The 14,223-nt window shown below is 40.5% G+C and overlaps 1 protein-coding gene and 1 long non-coding RNA gene across 3 annotated transcripts; both read left to right on the top strand.

Annotated features, from left to right (window-relative positions):
* The first annotated feature begins 1,330 nt into the window (after positions 1 to 1,330).
* On the top strand, positions 1,331 to 10,627 carry LOC133481962 (uncharacterized). 2 transcript variants are annotated; one of them, XR_009789653.1, is made up of 5 exons: positions 1,331 to 1,707; positions 3,022 to 3,903; positions 7,611 to 7,843; positions 8,655 to 9,061; positions 10,145 to 10,270. XR_009789653.1 is itself a non-coding variant. In XM_061781377.1 (4 exons), the coding sequence occupies exons 1-4, from the start codon at positions 1,406 to 1,408 to the stop codon at positions 10,381 to 10,383; spliced, it is 1,656 nt and encodes a 551-aa protein (XP_061637361.1). In that variant the 5' UTR covers positions 1,333 to 1,405; the 3' UTR covers positions 10,384 to 10,627. The 2 variants fall into 2 exon arrangements, 1 of the variants encoding a protein (XP_061637361.1); XM_061781377.1 differs by lacking the exon at positions 8,655 to 9,061 and having other exon boundaries at positions 1,333 to 1,707; positions 10,145 to 10,627.
* Positions 10,628 to 10,639: 12 nt separating this feature from the next.
* On the top strand, positions 10,640 to 13,740 carry LOC133481961 (uncharacterized). The gene is made up of 2 exons (XR_009789652.1): positions 10,640 to 10,831; positions 13,000 to 13,740. It is a non-coding gene; the product is annotated as an uncharacterized LOC133481961 (long non-coding RNA).
* Positions 13,741 to 14,223: the final 483 nt, after the last annotated feature.

The raw sequence follows: 14,223 nt of genomic DNA, 5'->3' as shown, positions 1-14,223 counted from the left end.
GACATTTAATCATAGCATTATTAATATTGAAATGTTTGGCATTTGTTAATACTTAAAATATTTTTTATATATATATGGAGCCCTTAGGAATATAATAATACCTAAAAATGGCAATCTTAAAGATTGGTTTCATTATCTTTGGGAGCAGCATTTGGTCATTTACTGGTATTCTTTTTTAGCTGGTAACAATGAAATTGTCTTACTGGCAATTTAGTTATAAAGCTTTTATTGTACTAACAAAACAAGGCTCAATCACCATTCTGTTACCTGTTTCATTCATAAATAGTGACTCAACCGTCAGGTCCTAATGACACCCTTTAGGGCTTTTGAGTTGTATTTTGTTGCCCTCATTTTAACAATTATTATGCTGAGAAATGTATTACTTGTTTTTCATGCTTTATTTTTGTTTCGTCTGTCCATAAAATATTGTTTGTAGGGTTAGGATTCAGAAGTTCTCTGTAAAAGTTATTTATTATTGAGTTATTTTCTTGAGATATTCCACATTTAGTACATGAAGTTCATGGGCGCCAATAATGGTGAGCATGACTGTACAGTTCAAAAACAGCGACTCCAGGTCCGAGCTGCAGTGTGTGTGTTGAGTTCCATGACATCAGTTATCCTCTGCATATAAATCTAAGTCCAGACCTAAATCCCATTGAACATCTGTGGCAAAACTTGAAAATTGCTCTCGCATCTAATCTGGCTGACCTTGAGCTATTTTGCAAAGAATGGCCAAACATTTCCGTGTCTAGATGTGCAAAGCTGCTAGAGACATGCTCCAAAAGACTTGCCGCTGTAATTGAAATGAAAAGTGCCTCTACAAAATATTGTCACAGGGGAGCTGAATACAAATCCACACCACATTTTTCAGATTTTTATTTTCTTGACATTTTGAAAACTATATGTATAATTTCCATTCCAGTTTAGAATTATTTGCTGCTTTGCGTTGGTTGATCACATGAAAATGTTGATAAAAACATTTAAGTTTGTTGTGGTGACGTGAAAAAGTTCAAGGAGTATGAATACTTTTTCAAGGCACTGGAAACATTATTGGGCATCAAAACTAATATATCTTTTTTTATACTGCTTATCTTCATCAGAGTCGCAGGTGAGTTTAAGTGAAACAATTATATTCACTGGATATACAGTATTCAATATTTATTGAAATTGGAAATAATAGATTTTGTATACACACTGGAACTACTGCCCATTTTTTTCAACGTCTTCTGCAAATGACCTGGCCAATATGTACGTTCAAATAAACGTGGCCTTAGAGTGCCAAGGCTTGGCCGGCTCTGCGCTAAGACTACATTACCCAGAATCCTTAACGTTGAAGAGGAGGGGCTTCCTCTGGTGGTAGCTAGTGATACCAAACTCAATTAATTCAGCCGTTTTGCGAGCAACAATGGACGACGAGTTGATTTCTCTCGGTGCTCTATACTTGTTGTGGAAGTCGCAGAAACGTCGGAGAGTCAAACACCGCCGTGCTTGGGTTAACAACACAATTCAGAGGCGCACACAGCTTGGTGAATTTCACGGGCTTCTCCAGGAACTGCGTCTGGATGACGGCCGCTTCCAGCGCTACCTGACACTGAGCCGTTCCCAGTTTGAAGACCTGTTTACTCGAATCGGTGCCAGGATTTCCCGCATGGACACCAACTACCGGCGGTCCGTCTCAGCTGCGGAGCGCCTTTCCATCTGTCTCCGGTGAGTGGCGTCAATTGGTGTGTCACAGTTAATAAATATTCACTGTAGCTACCTTGTCACACGTCTGCACGTTTGGAGAACAACAGATCAAGAGATTTTCATGTGATGTAATGGCAATGAATGCATCAAAAGTATGCTGAAATATCTAACTGTAACGAGTTAGGACATCATTCTTTGTAATGTCTGTGTATAAGATAACATCTATTTGATGCCAAGATTCATTTGCGGTAAAAGGGAAAATATAGGAGTCAACATTTTTCATAATACCAACTCCATCAAAGCTTCAATTAAATGTATTTAAGATTATTAAGCAGCTTTTCAGAGTTGCAACATGTTAAAAAAAAATGTTTTTAAATCCGAAACAATAGACATCTTTGTTATAAAATTCCAACAAAAAGTGCACGAAGCTGCTTGGCTCAGCAGCGTGCCTTATGAAGTTAAATGAATACTTAAACAAATAGCTCCCTAAAGTTTTCTACAGTAAATGACATTTTCCAAAATGTCTGTTTAGCTGAAATGTTAATCTTTAACTTCCATCCATCCATTTTCTGAGTCGCTTCTCCTCACTAGGGTCGCGTGCGTGCTGGAGCCTATCCCAGCTGTCATCGGGCAGGAGGCGGGGTACACACTGAACTGGTTGCCAGCCAATCGCAGGGCACACATAAACAAACAACCATTCGCACTCACATTCACACCTACGGGCAATTTAGAGTCTTCAATTAACCTACCATGCATGTTTTTGGGATGTGGGAGGAAACCGGAATGCCTGGAGAAAACCCACGCAGGCACCGGGAGAACATGCAAACTCCACACAGGCGGGGCCGGGGATTGAACCCCGGTCCTCAGAACTGTGGGGCAGACGCTCTAACTAGTCGTCCACCGTGCTGTAATCTTTAACTTATTTTTTATTTCAGTTTAAACAAAATCAAAAAGTACACAGAGTTCCCAGGGTCAGCAGCATGTCTTTTATAGTAAAATAAGTTCCCTGAAGTTTACAGTTTTAAATTATCGGCCATCGGATTTAAAAAAAATATTTTTTTAAAAAGGCTGTTGCTGATGTGTGTCAAAATGCCAAATATCGGCGTTGATGAACGTCCCGGCAGATAATCACTCTATCCCTAGTCATGTTACACACACATATCTACGTATCATGCAACTTTAACATCATATACAGTCACCAGAATTTGTGTATTTATGAAAGCAGCTGTACAGCCATGTCAATAAAGTAGTACAACTACTAGCAACACGTTTTATGTAGACTACTACAGCATCTTCATTACAACTCAGGTAAATTTCATGTTTTATGTGCTGCAGGTACTTTACCACAGGTGACTCATTCAGGAGCATCGCGGACAGTTTCTGTGTTGGGGTCTCCACCGTCTCCATGATTGTCCGTGATGTTGCAACAGCAATTTGGGACTGCCTCGTGGATGAGTTTATGGCTGTGCCCACCGCAAACGAGTGGCGGTCAATTGCAGAGGCGTTTGAGGAGCGGTGGAATTTTCCTCTCTGTTGTGGAGCACTGGATGGGAAGCATATTGTCCTCAAAGCCCCTGGCAAGTCAGGATTAAAGTTAAAAGGACCTTTCTCATTGGTTCTCTTGGCAGTTGTGGATGCTCAGTATTGTTTCCGAGTGATAGATGTCAGGGGCTGCAGAAGAACCACTGATGGTGGGGTTCTGGCCAACTCGGCTTTTGGTCAAGCGCTGCGCTCTGGCACCCTCCAATTGCCTGCTGACCTGCCACTACCAGGAGCTGATCACCGAGGACCCCAGCCACACATCTTTGTTGCAGATAAGGCTTTTCCACTCCAGAAAAATCTCATGAGACCATTCCCAGGACGCATCATTCCAAAAGAGCACCGGATCTTTAACTACCGTCTCTCCCGAGCTCGGCTGGTGGTGGAGAATGCCTTTGGGGTTCTTTCTGCCCAGTGGAGGATGTACAGACGTGACATGGCGGCTCATTACGAAGTTGCAGAGAAGTGTGTGAAGGCTACCTGTCTTCTCCATAACTTCCTGCGGAAAACAACCCAGGCATCTGCGGTGAGGGGAGGCATCCAGTTTGAAGAGGTAGAACCACTGCCAGGTCTCGGAAGACTTGCCGCCAACAACTCAACAAGAGAGGCAAGAAGGGTCAGGGAGGCCTTCACAGCCTTCTTCTCGGCTGAGGGAACTGTCCCATGGCAAGACGCAGGGTAAGTGAGTGTGCATTTTTCTTTCAGTTGTAACCAAGCTCCTCTGTTAATCTCTGATGGCTCTGCTGGGTCTGGACCCTTTTCCTGTGCCATTCCTGCCCCTCTGTACTCTGTACCACAGTCAGCGAGAGTAATTTTGTCCTCCCTTGTCCTTTCTGCTCAACAACTCCAGGACGTGTGTGATAGTATATTCTCAATGCAGATGGGGGTTATGCTGCGCACTTCTGGTTTTCAAGACTGCTCCTGCACCGACTCTTTCGGTCCGTTTATTTCTATGCAAAGTGACTGGAATTACAGTTCACTCAAGGCACTCGGAAAACTTTGCTGAACAGTGGTATCATTAAAGAAAATCCATCCACGTCAGTACTTGAGTTCAATATGGACCGATCATATAATGCGTAGCTAGCATAGCTATTAATGTTAGCTCAACAGAGTCCACTCATTCTTTGGTCAAAACAACACAATCATTGACACTTTATTAAAAGTGAAACTTGTATGTTATATAAGTTAACCACACACAAAGTGAAATAGTTCAAGCCTTTAATTTTTGATGATTATGGCAGAAATACCAAAAAAATAAACAAATCCAGTCTTTCACAAAATTAGAATATTTCATGTGACCAACAAAAAAGAATCTTAAACAGAAATGTTGGCCTTCTGAAAAGTGTATTAAAGTAATACGCCCTCAGTACTTTGTTGGGCCTCCTTTTGCATTACAGCATCAAGGCAGCGTGGCATGGAGGTGATCAGCCTTTGGACAGTTCAGGTCTTATTGTAGTCCAAGTTGCTTTGATATTGGTCTTCAGATTGTCTGCATTTCGGGTTTTTTGTTGGCTCATCTTCCTCTTGACAATACCTTTATAAATTTCAATGGGGTTCAAGTCAGGGGAGTTTGCTGGCCAGTCAAGTACTGTTATTCCATAGCTATTAAACCAGGTATTGGTAGTTTTGGCTTTGTGGGCAGGTGCCTAATCCTGCTGGAAAATAAAATAATTTTCTTCAAAAAGCTCGTCGGCAGCGCGAAGCATTAAGTGCGCTATAATTTCCTGGTAGACGGCTGCGTTGACTGTGGACTTGATAAAAGACAATGGACCCAGACCAGCAAATGACATAGCTCCCCAAACCACTGTGGAAACTTCACACTGGACTTTTAAGTAGCTTGACTTTTGTGCTTCTCCAGTTTTCCTCCAGACTCTGGGACCTTGATTTCCAAATGAAATGCAAAATTTACTTTCATCTGAGAATAAGACTTGGGACCACTGGGCAAGAGACCAGTACCTTTTCTCCTTAGCCCAGCGCAGACGCTTCTGACGTTGTTTTTGGTTCAGGAGTGGCTACATCTGTAGCCCATGTCATGCAGACGTCTGTATGTGGTGGTTCTTGTTGCACTGACACCAGCCTCAGTCCACTCCTTATGAAGCGCCTCCAGATTTCGGAATCGCCGTTGCTTGACAATTCTCTCAAGGCTGCAGTCATCCGTGTCACTTGTGCACCTTTTCCAGCCACATTTTCCCCTTCCTCTTAGCACTGTGTTAATGTACTTTGATTCTGTGATGGTGGTTTCCGCATAACTGTCAAGTCAACAAGTCTTCCCCATGATTCTGAAGCTTACTAAATCAGACTGAGACCATTTTAAAGGCTGAGCAAAACCTCGGCAGGTGTTTTGCGCTAATTAGCTGACAAGATAGGGACACAAAGCCTACAATGTTGAACTTTATCTTTTATTTTTATTCTAATTTTGTGAAATACTGGATTCATTTTTTTGTCTTTCTGCGATAATCATCAAAATTGAAACAAAGGCTTTAAATATTTCACTTTGTTTTGTGAACTAATATAACATACAAGTTTCACTTTTTGAAACAAATGTACTTTCCCTCGATATTCAAATTGTTCGGCACATACCTGTATCTGTAATCTGATTACATCTTTTTTTCAGTGACTGTACCCGATTACAGTTAAAAAAAAAATTTTTTAAATCATGAATACATAACGTCAATACCGGTCTTCAGTGACAACTGCCCAAGCCTGTTTCCACGTACCCCATGCAATGTGCTGGCGTACCTCTGGGAGTACGCGTACAAGCACATCTCCGTGCCCGTTCTTCGCTGGTTTTCGCCACTTTCTTCTTTGGAGTCGGCGGACTGTAGACATTGAAACGGGGAATCTAAATTTTTAAATTTGAACGATTCCGTGAGAACCGGAACATTAGTCCCGGTTTCAATCGATTCTCGATGCCCAACCCTTTTCACAGTATTGGTTTTCAATGTGTTGTATGAGGTGCAAAATTTTGACTTGTAAATAGCAATCCGGCACTACTTATGTTGAGCCTTCTTTTTCTTATAGCCCAGCCCTAATTAAGACATACAGTATTTTGATGGACCGTTGTAGCTGCTAAACAGCGAGACTGAGACTTTTGTCCAAAAACTGCAAATGTACTTTTGGGCCATTTTTTTGGCCAAATATTTTGGGTGACCGAATTTTCGGTGCATCCCTACATTGTTCACATTCTTTCTTATGGCAGAATTATGTTTACATACATGCAAATCAGTCGCCTTTCAGCGAAATTCGCTCTATGGAACTCAAAATAGGCCGTTTACGTGAATTGAATACCTCCGATGAGTTTTTGCTGGAGGGGGTGTCGCTGTCGTCATAAGCTCTTTTCGTACGCTGACAGCTAGATCCATTCCACACATCCACCATCCACACACAGATGTAATTGTGAATATTACTTTGCGGCAGACAACTATGCGAGCGCATTGGCCTGAGGTTCCGCCTGTGTGCTTGGGAACTGCTTTGGACAAGTCACAGGAGTTGACGAGACCAGAAAAAAACACTTCCGCTGCTTCTGCTGTTAAGAAGTAACGGTACTTTTACTCCATTACAATGATCTAAATATCGCTCGTGACTCTTATTTATTAACTATTTCGTGCGCGAGACTACGACTTTGACTTATGTATCGGGCGCTGTTTGCGCCAATCCAATTTAAGTGCTTGTGACATTTAATTCTAGTTAGAAGAACAAAAACAACAGTTTTCATGTATTGTAGTATTTACGTAGTATTTGTCAGGGACTGTCTGCCCAAACGTGGATATTTCAGCTCACTTACAACTTTAGAAAACACCGTGCAGTAAATTGCAGATGTTATTTTTGACTGTGCACACACACCAGAATTTGCACATTCACATTTTATTTTGTAATTATGATTATTATTATTTTTTTTATTTTTTTTAAATTGATGTTCATGCTATGGTTAAGAAAAATCAGAAGTTACTCACTATTTACTCAGTACTTTAGTAATTATTTCAGTGTAACATTTACTCTTAAGTAATTTTTTGGAGGACTCCTTTACTTGAGTCACATTATTGTCAAGTAACAGTAGTCTTGAGAACAATATTTGGCTACGCTACCCGCCTCTGGAGCGGACATCCTCGATTGCTACTCTTGCGTCGAAGCAACAGTTTTGCTCATCAGATCAGCCAGACCCCCCCCCCCCCCCCCCCTCCTTGCAATTTTTATTTTTTTTTGTCACCGTTTTCATCCCTTTGGTGTTTGCATGTCTGTTTAATATACAGACATTTCAATTGCAAGAAGCAGTTATGTTCGTAAATCAGGGTTCCACTGTTTTATTTTTTAAATGGAAAACTCCCCCTTTAACTTCACCGTTGTCAACTATCCAAGGTCTAATCCCCATGTTTTTTTCTCTCCAGCATTTATGATAAAGACACTCGCACCTACAAGTTGGATGACTTGACGAAACTCAAAACTAGCGAGCTTAAGGCAGAGCTCCAGTGCCGTGGTCTGAACGTCAATGGCCTGAAGCCGGACCTGGTTGAGCGGCTCTCGGCGGCACTGAACAAGGAAGCGCGGGCCAAGTCTTCTGGCCTAGGGACCGAGGAGCAGGGCGACATGGAAGAAGGACAAAAAATGCAAGTGCAGCAAGGTAAACCACTGATTTACAATTTTTAGATTTTTTTTTAATTTTTTTTTCAAAAGAACATGCTCATATGTTGCATATTCAGCATGTTTCAATAATTCAATCCAATTAATATTTTATTTCAAAGGGAAAAGTAGCAGATGACCATCAACAAATGAAATTAAATAGTCTCTTTGACATGAACAAACAAACCCAAAACAAATGCCCACATCCTTAAAAACAAATGCATATCGTCGCTGTTGGACGGAAACCTTGTATGTCCAAAAATGGTCAATTTCATATTTTTTCACAAATTTGTACTATTTGTCTTTCCTCACATCTGTTATTTTTAAGCATTATTAACCAATTTAAAGTTGTGAAAATAGTTTGAACAAATCTATTAACCCTCATTTTTCTTCTTGTAACCCTCTTGAACGCCTAACTGTCTGAGAGTTATTTATTTTTGGAAAGGGACAGTGTACATTAATTCACATTTTAATAAATGTAAAGTTTTTTTATGGACTGTTCCTTCGCCTGATGTTAATGGGCATCCTAGAATAAATAAATAAAAAACATACAACATGCACATCAGATAAAACTTAACATTATTGGTAAAAGAATATAATACAGTTAACTCCACCTTTTCCCTCACTCTCTGGGAACCGTGCACCATTATTTCATCGCATGATTGAAAGTCTAGATCGGACATCTTCAAATGGCGGACTAGAGTCTGTGTCCGGACTGAGTCAAGCTCTAATGCAATCCCACTGTCAATTGCCCTTAGATAAAGATCAACCATCGCAGTGTTTTTTTTTGTTTTCTGTTTTTCCTCCCACAGGCCGCTGTCACAGACTGTGTATGAGCTACACACAGGATTTCAGTAGGTCCTGTTCTGATCACGTGACCATAATGAGCCAATCAAACAGTTTGGAGGAGTGTTGCGTGTTGTTCCAAAGTTTGGAAAGATAACACAAAAAAGTTTTTAAGAATGAATGGACGGAAGCCGCCTCAGCCGTTGAGTCTCATGTTGGTTATATGCTCCACGGCTATAATGGAAAAAGGTAACTCGGAAGCCAGGACTCGAAAGATAACCCAATTGAGGCCAATACAGCAGAGTTGCACGACTGAGAAGCCAACAAAGAGCAAATAAATGATCGCGCTGGATAGTGTGGATTTGGGGGCAACGTATACGAGCATTTTGGGACATTTCGGTCGTAACAGAATGTGCATATGCATTACTTGAAGGTAAACCAAATCAATTTTTTTCAACAAAAAAAGCTTGAAAATGTTTGACAAGTTTTAAAGTTTATCCAAGCTTACTTGCACCAGCGCCACACATGGCCAACTTGCATGTGTTTCAGGGATACATACAAATTAGCCGTGTGCGGTGTTTGTGCAGGTTAGCTCATGCTCAGTGTTGTCCAGTGCTCGCCGCCAGTACCCATTGAAAAGTTTAAACATTTATTCAAACTTACCATGCTGCTGTGCTTGGGCATGATAATGACTTTGTGGTAGATGTTGTGGAGCCGAATAAAGGAGGGTTGCTTTGATGAGCTGCGAGGAATTAGTGCGTTTCCTATTTCCAATTCCGTTAAAATTAGATGCCAGAGACGAACAGCTTGACAAAAAAAAAAAAAAGTTTACCTCCAATTTTGGCTCGCAACCAAAAGCAAAACTTTAACCAACAAAGGCTCGTAACTCGAAAGACTTATAAATTGAAGGTGGGTTCTTTTGACAAACGTAATTATCCATTTTTGAGCATAATTGTCATACGAAACAATAAAAATGTGAATACTCTGAAAAACCTTAATGAAATATACTGACAAACACAATTAGAGTCATGCAAGTGCAAAAATACACTGTATTTGTCATGAAGAAGCTGGATAAAAAAATGAAATTGGATAATGTGAGTGAGAATCCCTGATCTACAACCCCAATTCCAATGAAGTTGGGACGTTGTGTTAAACATAAATAAAAACAGAATGCAATGATTTGCAAATCATGTTCAACCTATATTTAATTGAATACACAAAACAGTTTATTATATTATATTATTATAAAATATCTTGTCTTATCTTATTATATTAATATTATAAAATATCTTGTCTTTGTAGTGTATTCAATTAAATATAGGTTGAACATGATTTGAAAATCATTGTATTCTGTTTTTATTTATGTTTAACACAACGTCCCAACTTCATTGGAATTGGGGTTGTAAATGTAACTCTTACATTTCAATTACTGATCAAATTTTATGTGTAATAATTTAATAATTAAGGTGAATGAGCAACAAACTCATCACTTAAGGAATTTGTGCCTTTGCTGAAGGTGATGTGCTGCTCAAGAAGGACGAAGACAGAGATTCGGGTGGCTACTACAAGGAGGAGGAGACTGAGCCCGAAGCTGAATGTAAGCCATACGTGAGTCAGCCAGTGTCGTACTCTGGCCACAGCGTGCTGCACTTCGGTGCCAACGTCGACCTTCCCAAAACGGATGCCGTTACAAAGATAGTCGTCAAACTTGAACAGAATGAGGAGAAACATGTTGACATCAAACAAGGTGCGTGAAAATCAAATGAAAGACACACCACAGGATCTGAGGTATCTGGTATCGCATTGCAAAATGCAACTTAAAATGTAAACGAACATTGAACTGGGACACACACTAGATTGCGCAGGCATTTTGCAGTAAATAGTTGATAGGTTTGATAGAAAAACGTCAATCTTTGAATTTGGGAACCTTGACTATGCGGTAGATTTACTGTATTTAGTTGTGACAGAGCCTCGATTGGGGCTTAGGTAGATCAATGATGTTGATAAAATCGAGGCTGCCCCAGTGCCGATCGGCATCGCTGGGTGGAGGCCCTCCAAGGCAGAGCTGAAATGTGAACAAGATGGTGGGAGTCGGGCCATGCAGGTGAAGCTGGAGTCGAAGAAAAGCAAACACCACGGCCGAAAGCGACCGCACGAGGAGAACGGGGGCGACAACTACAATGAGCACCAGGAGAAGAAAAAGGTATTCATTCAGTAATTGTCCAAACATGAACGTACAACCCCAATTCCAATGAATTTGTGTTAAACATAAAACAGAATACAATGATTTGCAAATCATGTTCGACCTATATTTAATTGAATACACTACAAAGACAAGATATTTAATGTTCAAACTGATCAATTTTATTGTTTTTAGCAAATAATCATTAACTTAGAATTTTATGGCTGGAACACGTTCCAAAAAAGGAACTGTTCCACTGTGTTACATCACCTTTTCTTTTAACAACATTCAATAAACGTTTGGGAATTCAGGACACTTCTTTAGAAGGAGAAAAACTCGTTGACTTTTGTTCCGATCGGACGCTTAGTTCAGTATTGGGGCATGTAATGCTGAACTTGTTCTCTGTGGATGTTAATCCTCATCGTTTTAAGTGCGTTTATGTTCCCCGTAGTTCCTTGAAGGTGTGTCTTAATTAACTGTGGCTTACATTTAAATGAAACCATGACTTACAATTACAGTACAGTAACATCCCGGGCAGTTTTGTCGACTGCTCAGCTAAAGTAAGCATTACCTGGCTTCTCACCAGGATACGCCAGCGTGCTCTTCCTGATATTTACGAAATAAATTCTCCCTCCCCTCCGTGCCGAAAGAGTCTCTGAGATTCTCATCTGCACCGGCTGATGCGGCTGACACCATCGCTGTATTCTTTCTTCTTCTTCTTCTCTAATGGAGAAGAACCGGTGGGAGTGATACAAAGCAATGTCTGCCATCTGCCGGTGAACAGTATCATTACAACTTAAAAATGACCATGCATTGTAGAAGAAGCCTTTTGAGAATGTTCAAAAATTATTTGAGGAGCCACTCCAAGTGTGCAGGCCAACAAGTGGCCATCCCTGCTTTAAGATTATATATTTTGGCGTAGTCTATACACTAAAATATAGCAATTCACAATAAATATGTATCTAATCAAATGACAAAACAGATCAACTTTTAATAAAATACGAGGGCTGGGCGATTATGGGGAAAAAATAAATCACGAGGATTATTTTGATTTATATTGAAATCACAAACAATTCATTGATTTCAAAACTTTGTATTTATTCAACAACCAAAATTCAACTTTAAATATAATTTGAAAGAAGCAGAAAACAAATTGGCAACAAGTAAAATAATCAATACTATTGTAGTGTATATTAGTCAAATCAAAATGTAGTTAATTTAGGCGAAAAGAATAAGCCTGGAAGCGACGCCTGCGTTCCGGTTTAGCGTAATTTTAAGTTTAATTGTTCAAATCAAACTCGTATGTCTCATAAAGGGGCACCACGTCACTTTTTGTAGGTATAAAATTTAGGAAAAATGAGAAACCTTTTTTTATCAGTCTCGTAACCTGAAGGTTGCTACACTTTATGAAATTTTTAGTTCTAGATGACAGAGGTTTACTTGAACTCAGAACACACACAAAATACAACCAAGAGTGGAATTTTATAGTATATTTAATGACATCTACAAGGGATCCACACAAAGGGATCTAACTAAAAGAAAACAACACTAATAAGGATAAAAAGAAAAGGAAACTAGAACCTCGGGTGTTGGACTAAAGTTGGAAACGTGCGCTTGCTGCATCCAGTGCGGACGGGAGAGGACAAAGTTTAGATTTTGTCTGAAGCTAGTAATCTCCCTGAAATTATTAGGGACTAATATTGTACCTTCTGGCAAACGTTTTGCCACGTCTACTGGTGGGTGGTCTCTCTCTGCCTTCTTGGGAGAGCAGGACCGTCTCTCTCCCCGCCTGCTTTCTGGGATCCACTCGCAAGACCGGAGGACTCAAGCTTGGCTGGTGGCCGAACAGCAACTGTTCGGGCTTCCACGGAGGCCTGGGAGCCAGGTCTCCATCTCCAAGGCCTTGCGTTACCAAGCTGTGTGTCCGAACAAAAAGAGGGCAGGGATGGCCGAAGCCAGCCCGGCTGGCGAGCTGCCAGCAAGACAAGAGGCGAGAGGAAAAAAAAGAGTCAGAAACACACGGGCGCCAGGGTTAAGTACCCCAGGGGCGTGTCGAAGAGGGCCGGAGAAGACCACACCCTGAATTGTGTCTACCAATTTGGTCAAATGGGTTTAAAATCATATATTGATATAAAACATCTGCTTTTATTGTGGTTTCACTGACGTGTGTGCTCTTAATATCTTTGCAGTGTACCACTGGATCAAGAAGATAACCAAGATCCGCATCATGGAATTGCGTGGGGCCAGCGTTAAGCCCCTGATTGAGGACGCAGGGGCTGAGCTGGGCTCCGAGCTCCTGGGCGAGATTATCTTCCTTCGCGTCGCAGCAGGGGCGAGCTCAACCAGAAGCTCGCCAGCCTACAGACTTAAGCCGAGCTTACGTTTACCACAGAGACGCTAAGCACTCAGCTGAGAGGTGAATAGGCAGCTGGTCTCCATTGCGCCCTCCACCAAAAAGTTAATTTTGTAAAAGGCAGTACACGACAAGACATGAGAACACACACTTCTCACGTCAACCCTGAACTATATGTCCCTTCTTCCTCCAAGCAGGGTTGGCAGTGTGTGAAGTGGTGCCAACCCTGCTTGGAGGAAGAAGGGACATATAGTCAAGGTGCTCTGATTTGTTATTCACTCTTTTTTTTTTTTTTTTTTTTTAGCAAAAAAAAGGTATTTCTCTGACTTTAATCGGGTTTTTTTTAAGGTTGATTCAAAATTTTATATCTGATAATGGTAATGTTTGTGATATTTACTGACTTGGAATAGGTTTTGTGAATGATTAACATGTTTCTTACAATGCAAAAAAGCTGTCAAACTCACTGTTCATCATTTTGCTGGTTTATGTGCAACTGATGTAATGAATGCTCTATGATGGCAAAGACAATGGGAGTTTGTACTAATTGCTGTGAAAATAAAGATTTTTACAAACCTAATTGTCATTACTGTGCAGCTAAACAATTTTTTTTGCTTGTTCTCAGGATTGTAGGTGAGCTTGAGCTGGGGTGAAACAATTGTATACACTGGATATTTACCGTTCTACTAAATTGATTAATTATAATGAAATTGAAGTACCCATATAATATGAATATTGGCACTTATTCCATAGTTCTCAACTTAATGTCTGCAGGAAAAAAAAATACCCACGGAATACACGCCGTAGTAATTTGGGGCTTAATGGCAGCCTAATAAGCAAAGTTTGGTACAAGGATTTTACAAATCTTAAGTTGTTTTAAATATGTGACAGCGTCCACACAAAGGTAAAAAAATACATTTAACAGTTTTGATAGTATTTTGTTGTGTGCTCCGTTAATCTCAACACAGAACGCCACAGACAAAAAGATTCAGTTCCACTACCGATCTCGAAACCTCATGTGATCACACAAAAGACGGACAGACGAAAGTGGTGTAGCTAAATA

The sequence above is a fragment of the Phyllopteryx taeniolatus genome, chromosome 8 (assembly GCF_024500385.1).
Source record: "Phyllopteryx taeniolatus isolate TA_2022b chromosome 8, UOR_Ptae_1.2, whole genome shotgun sequence".
NCBI lineage: Eukaryota > Metazoa > Chordata > Actinopteri > Syngnathiformes > Syngnathidae > Phyllopteryx > Phyllopteryx taeniolatus.
Note: the sequence above shows the minus strand (reverse complement) of the source record. Positions and strands in the feature narration are given on the sequence as shown.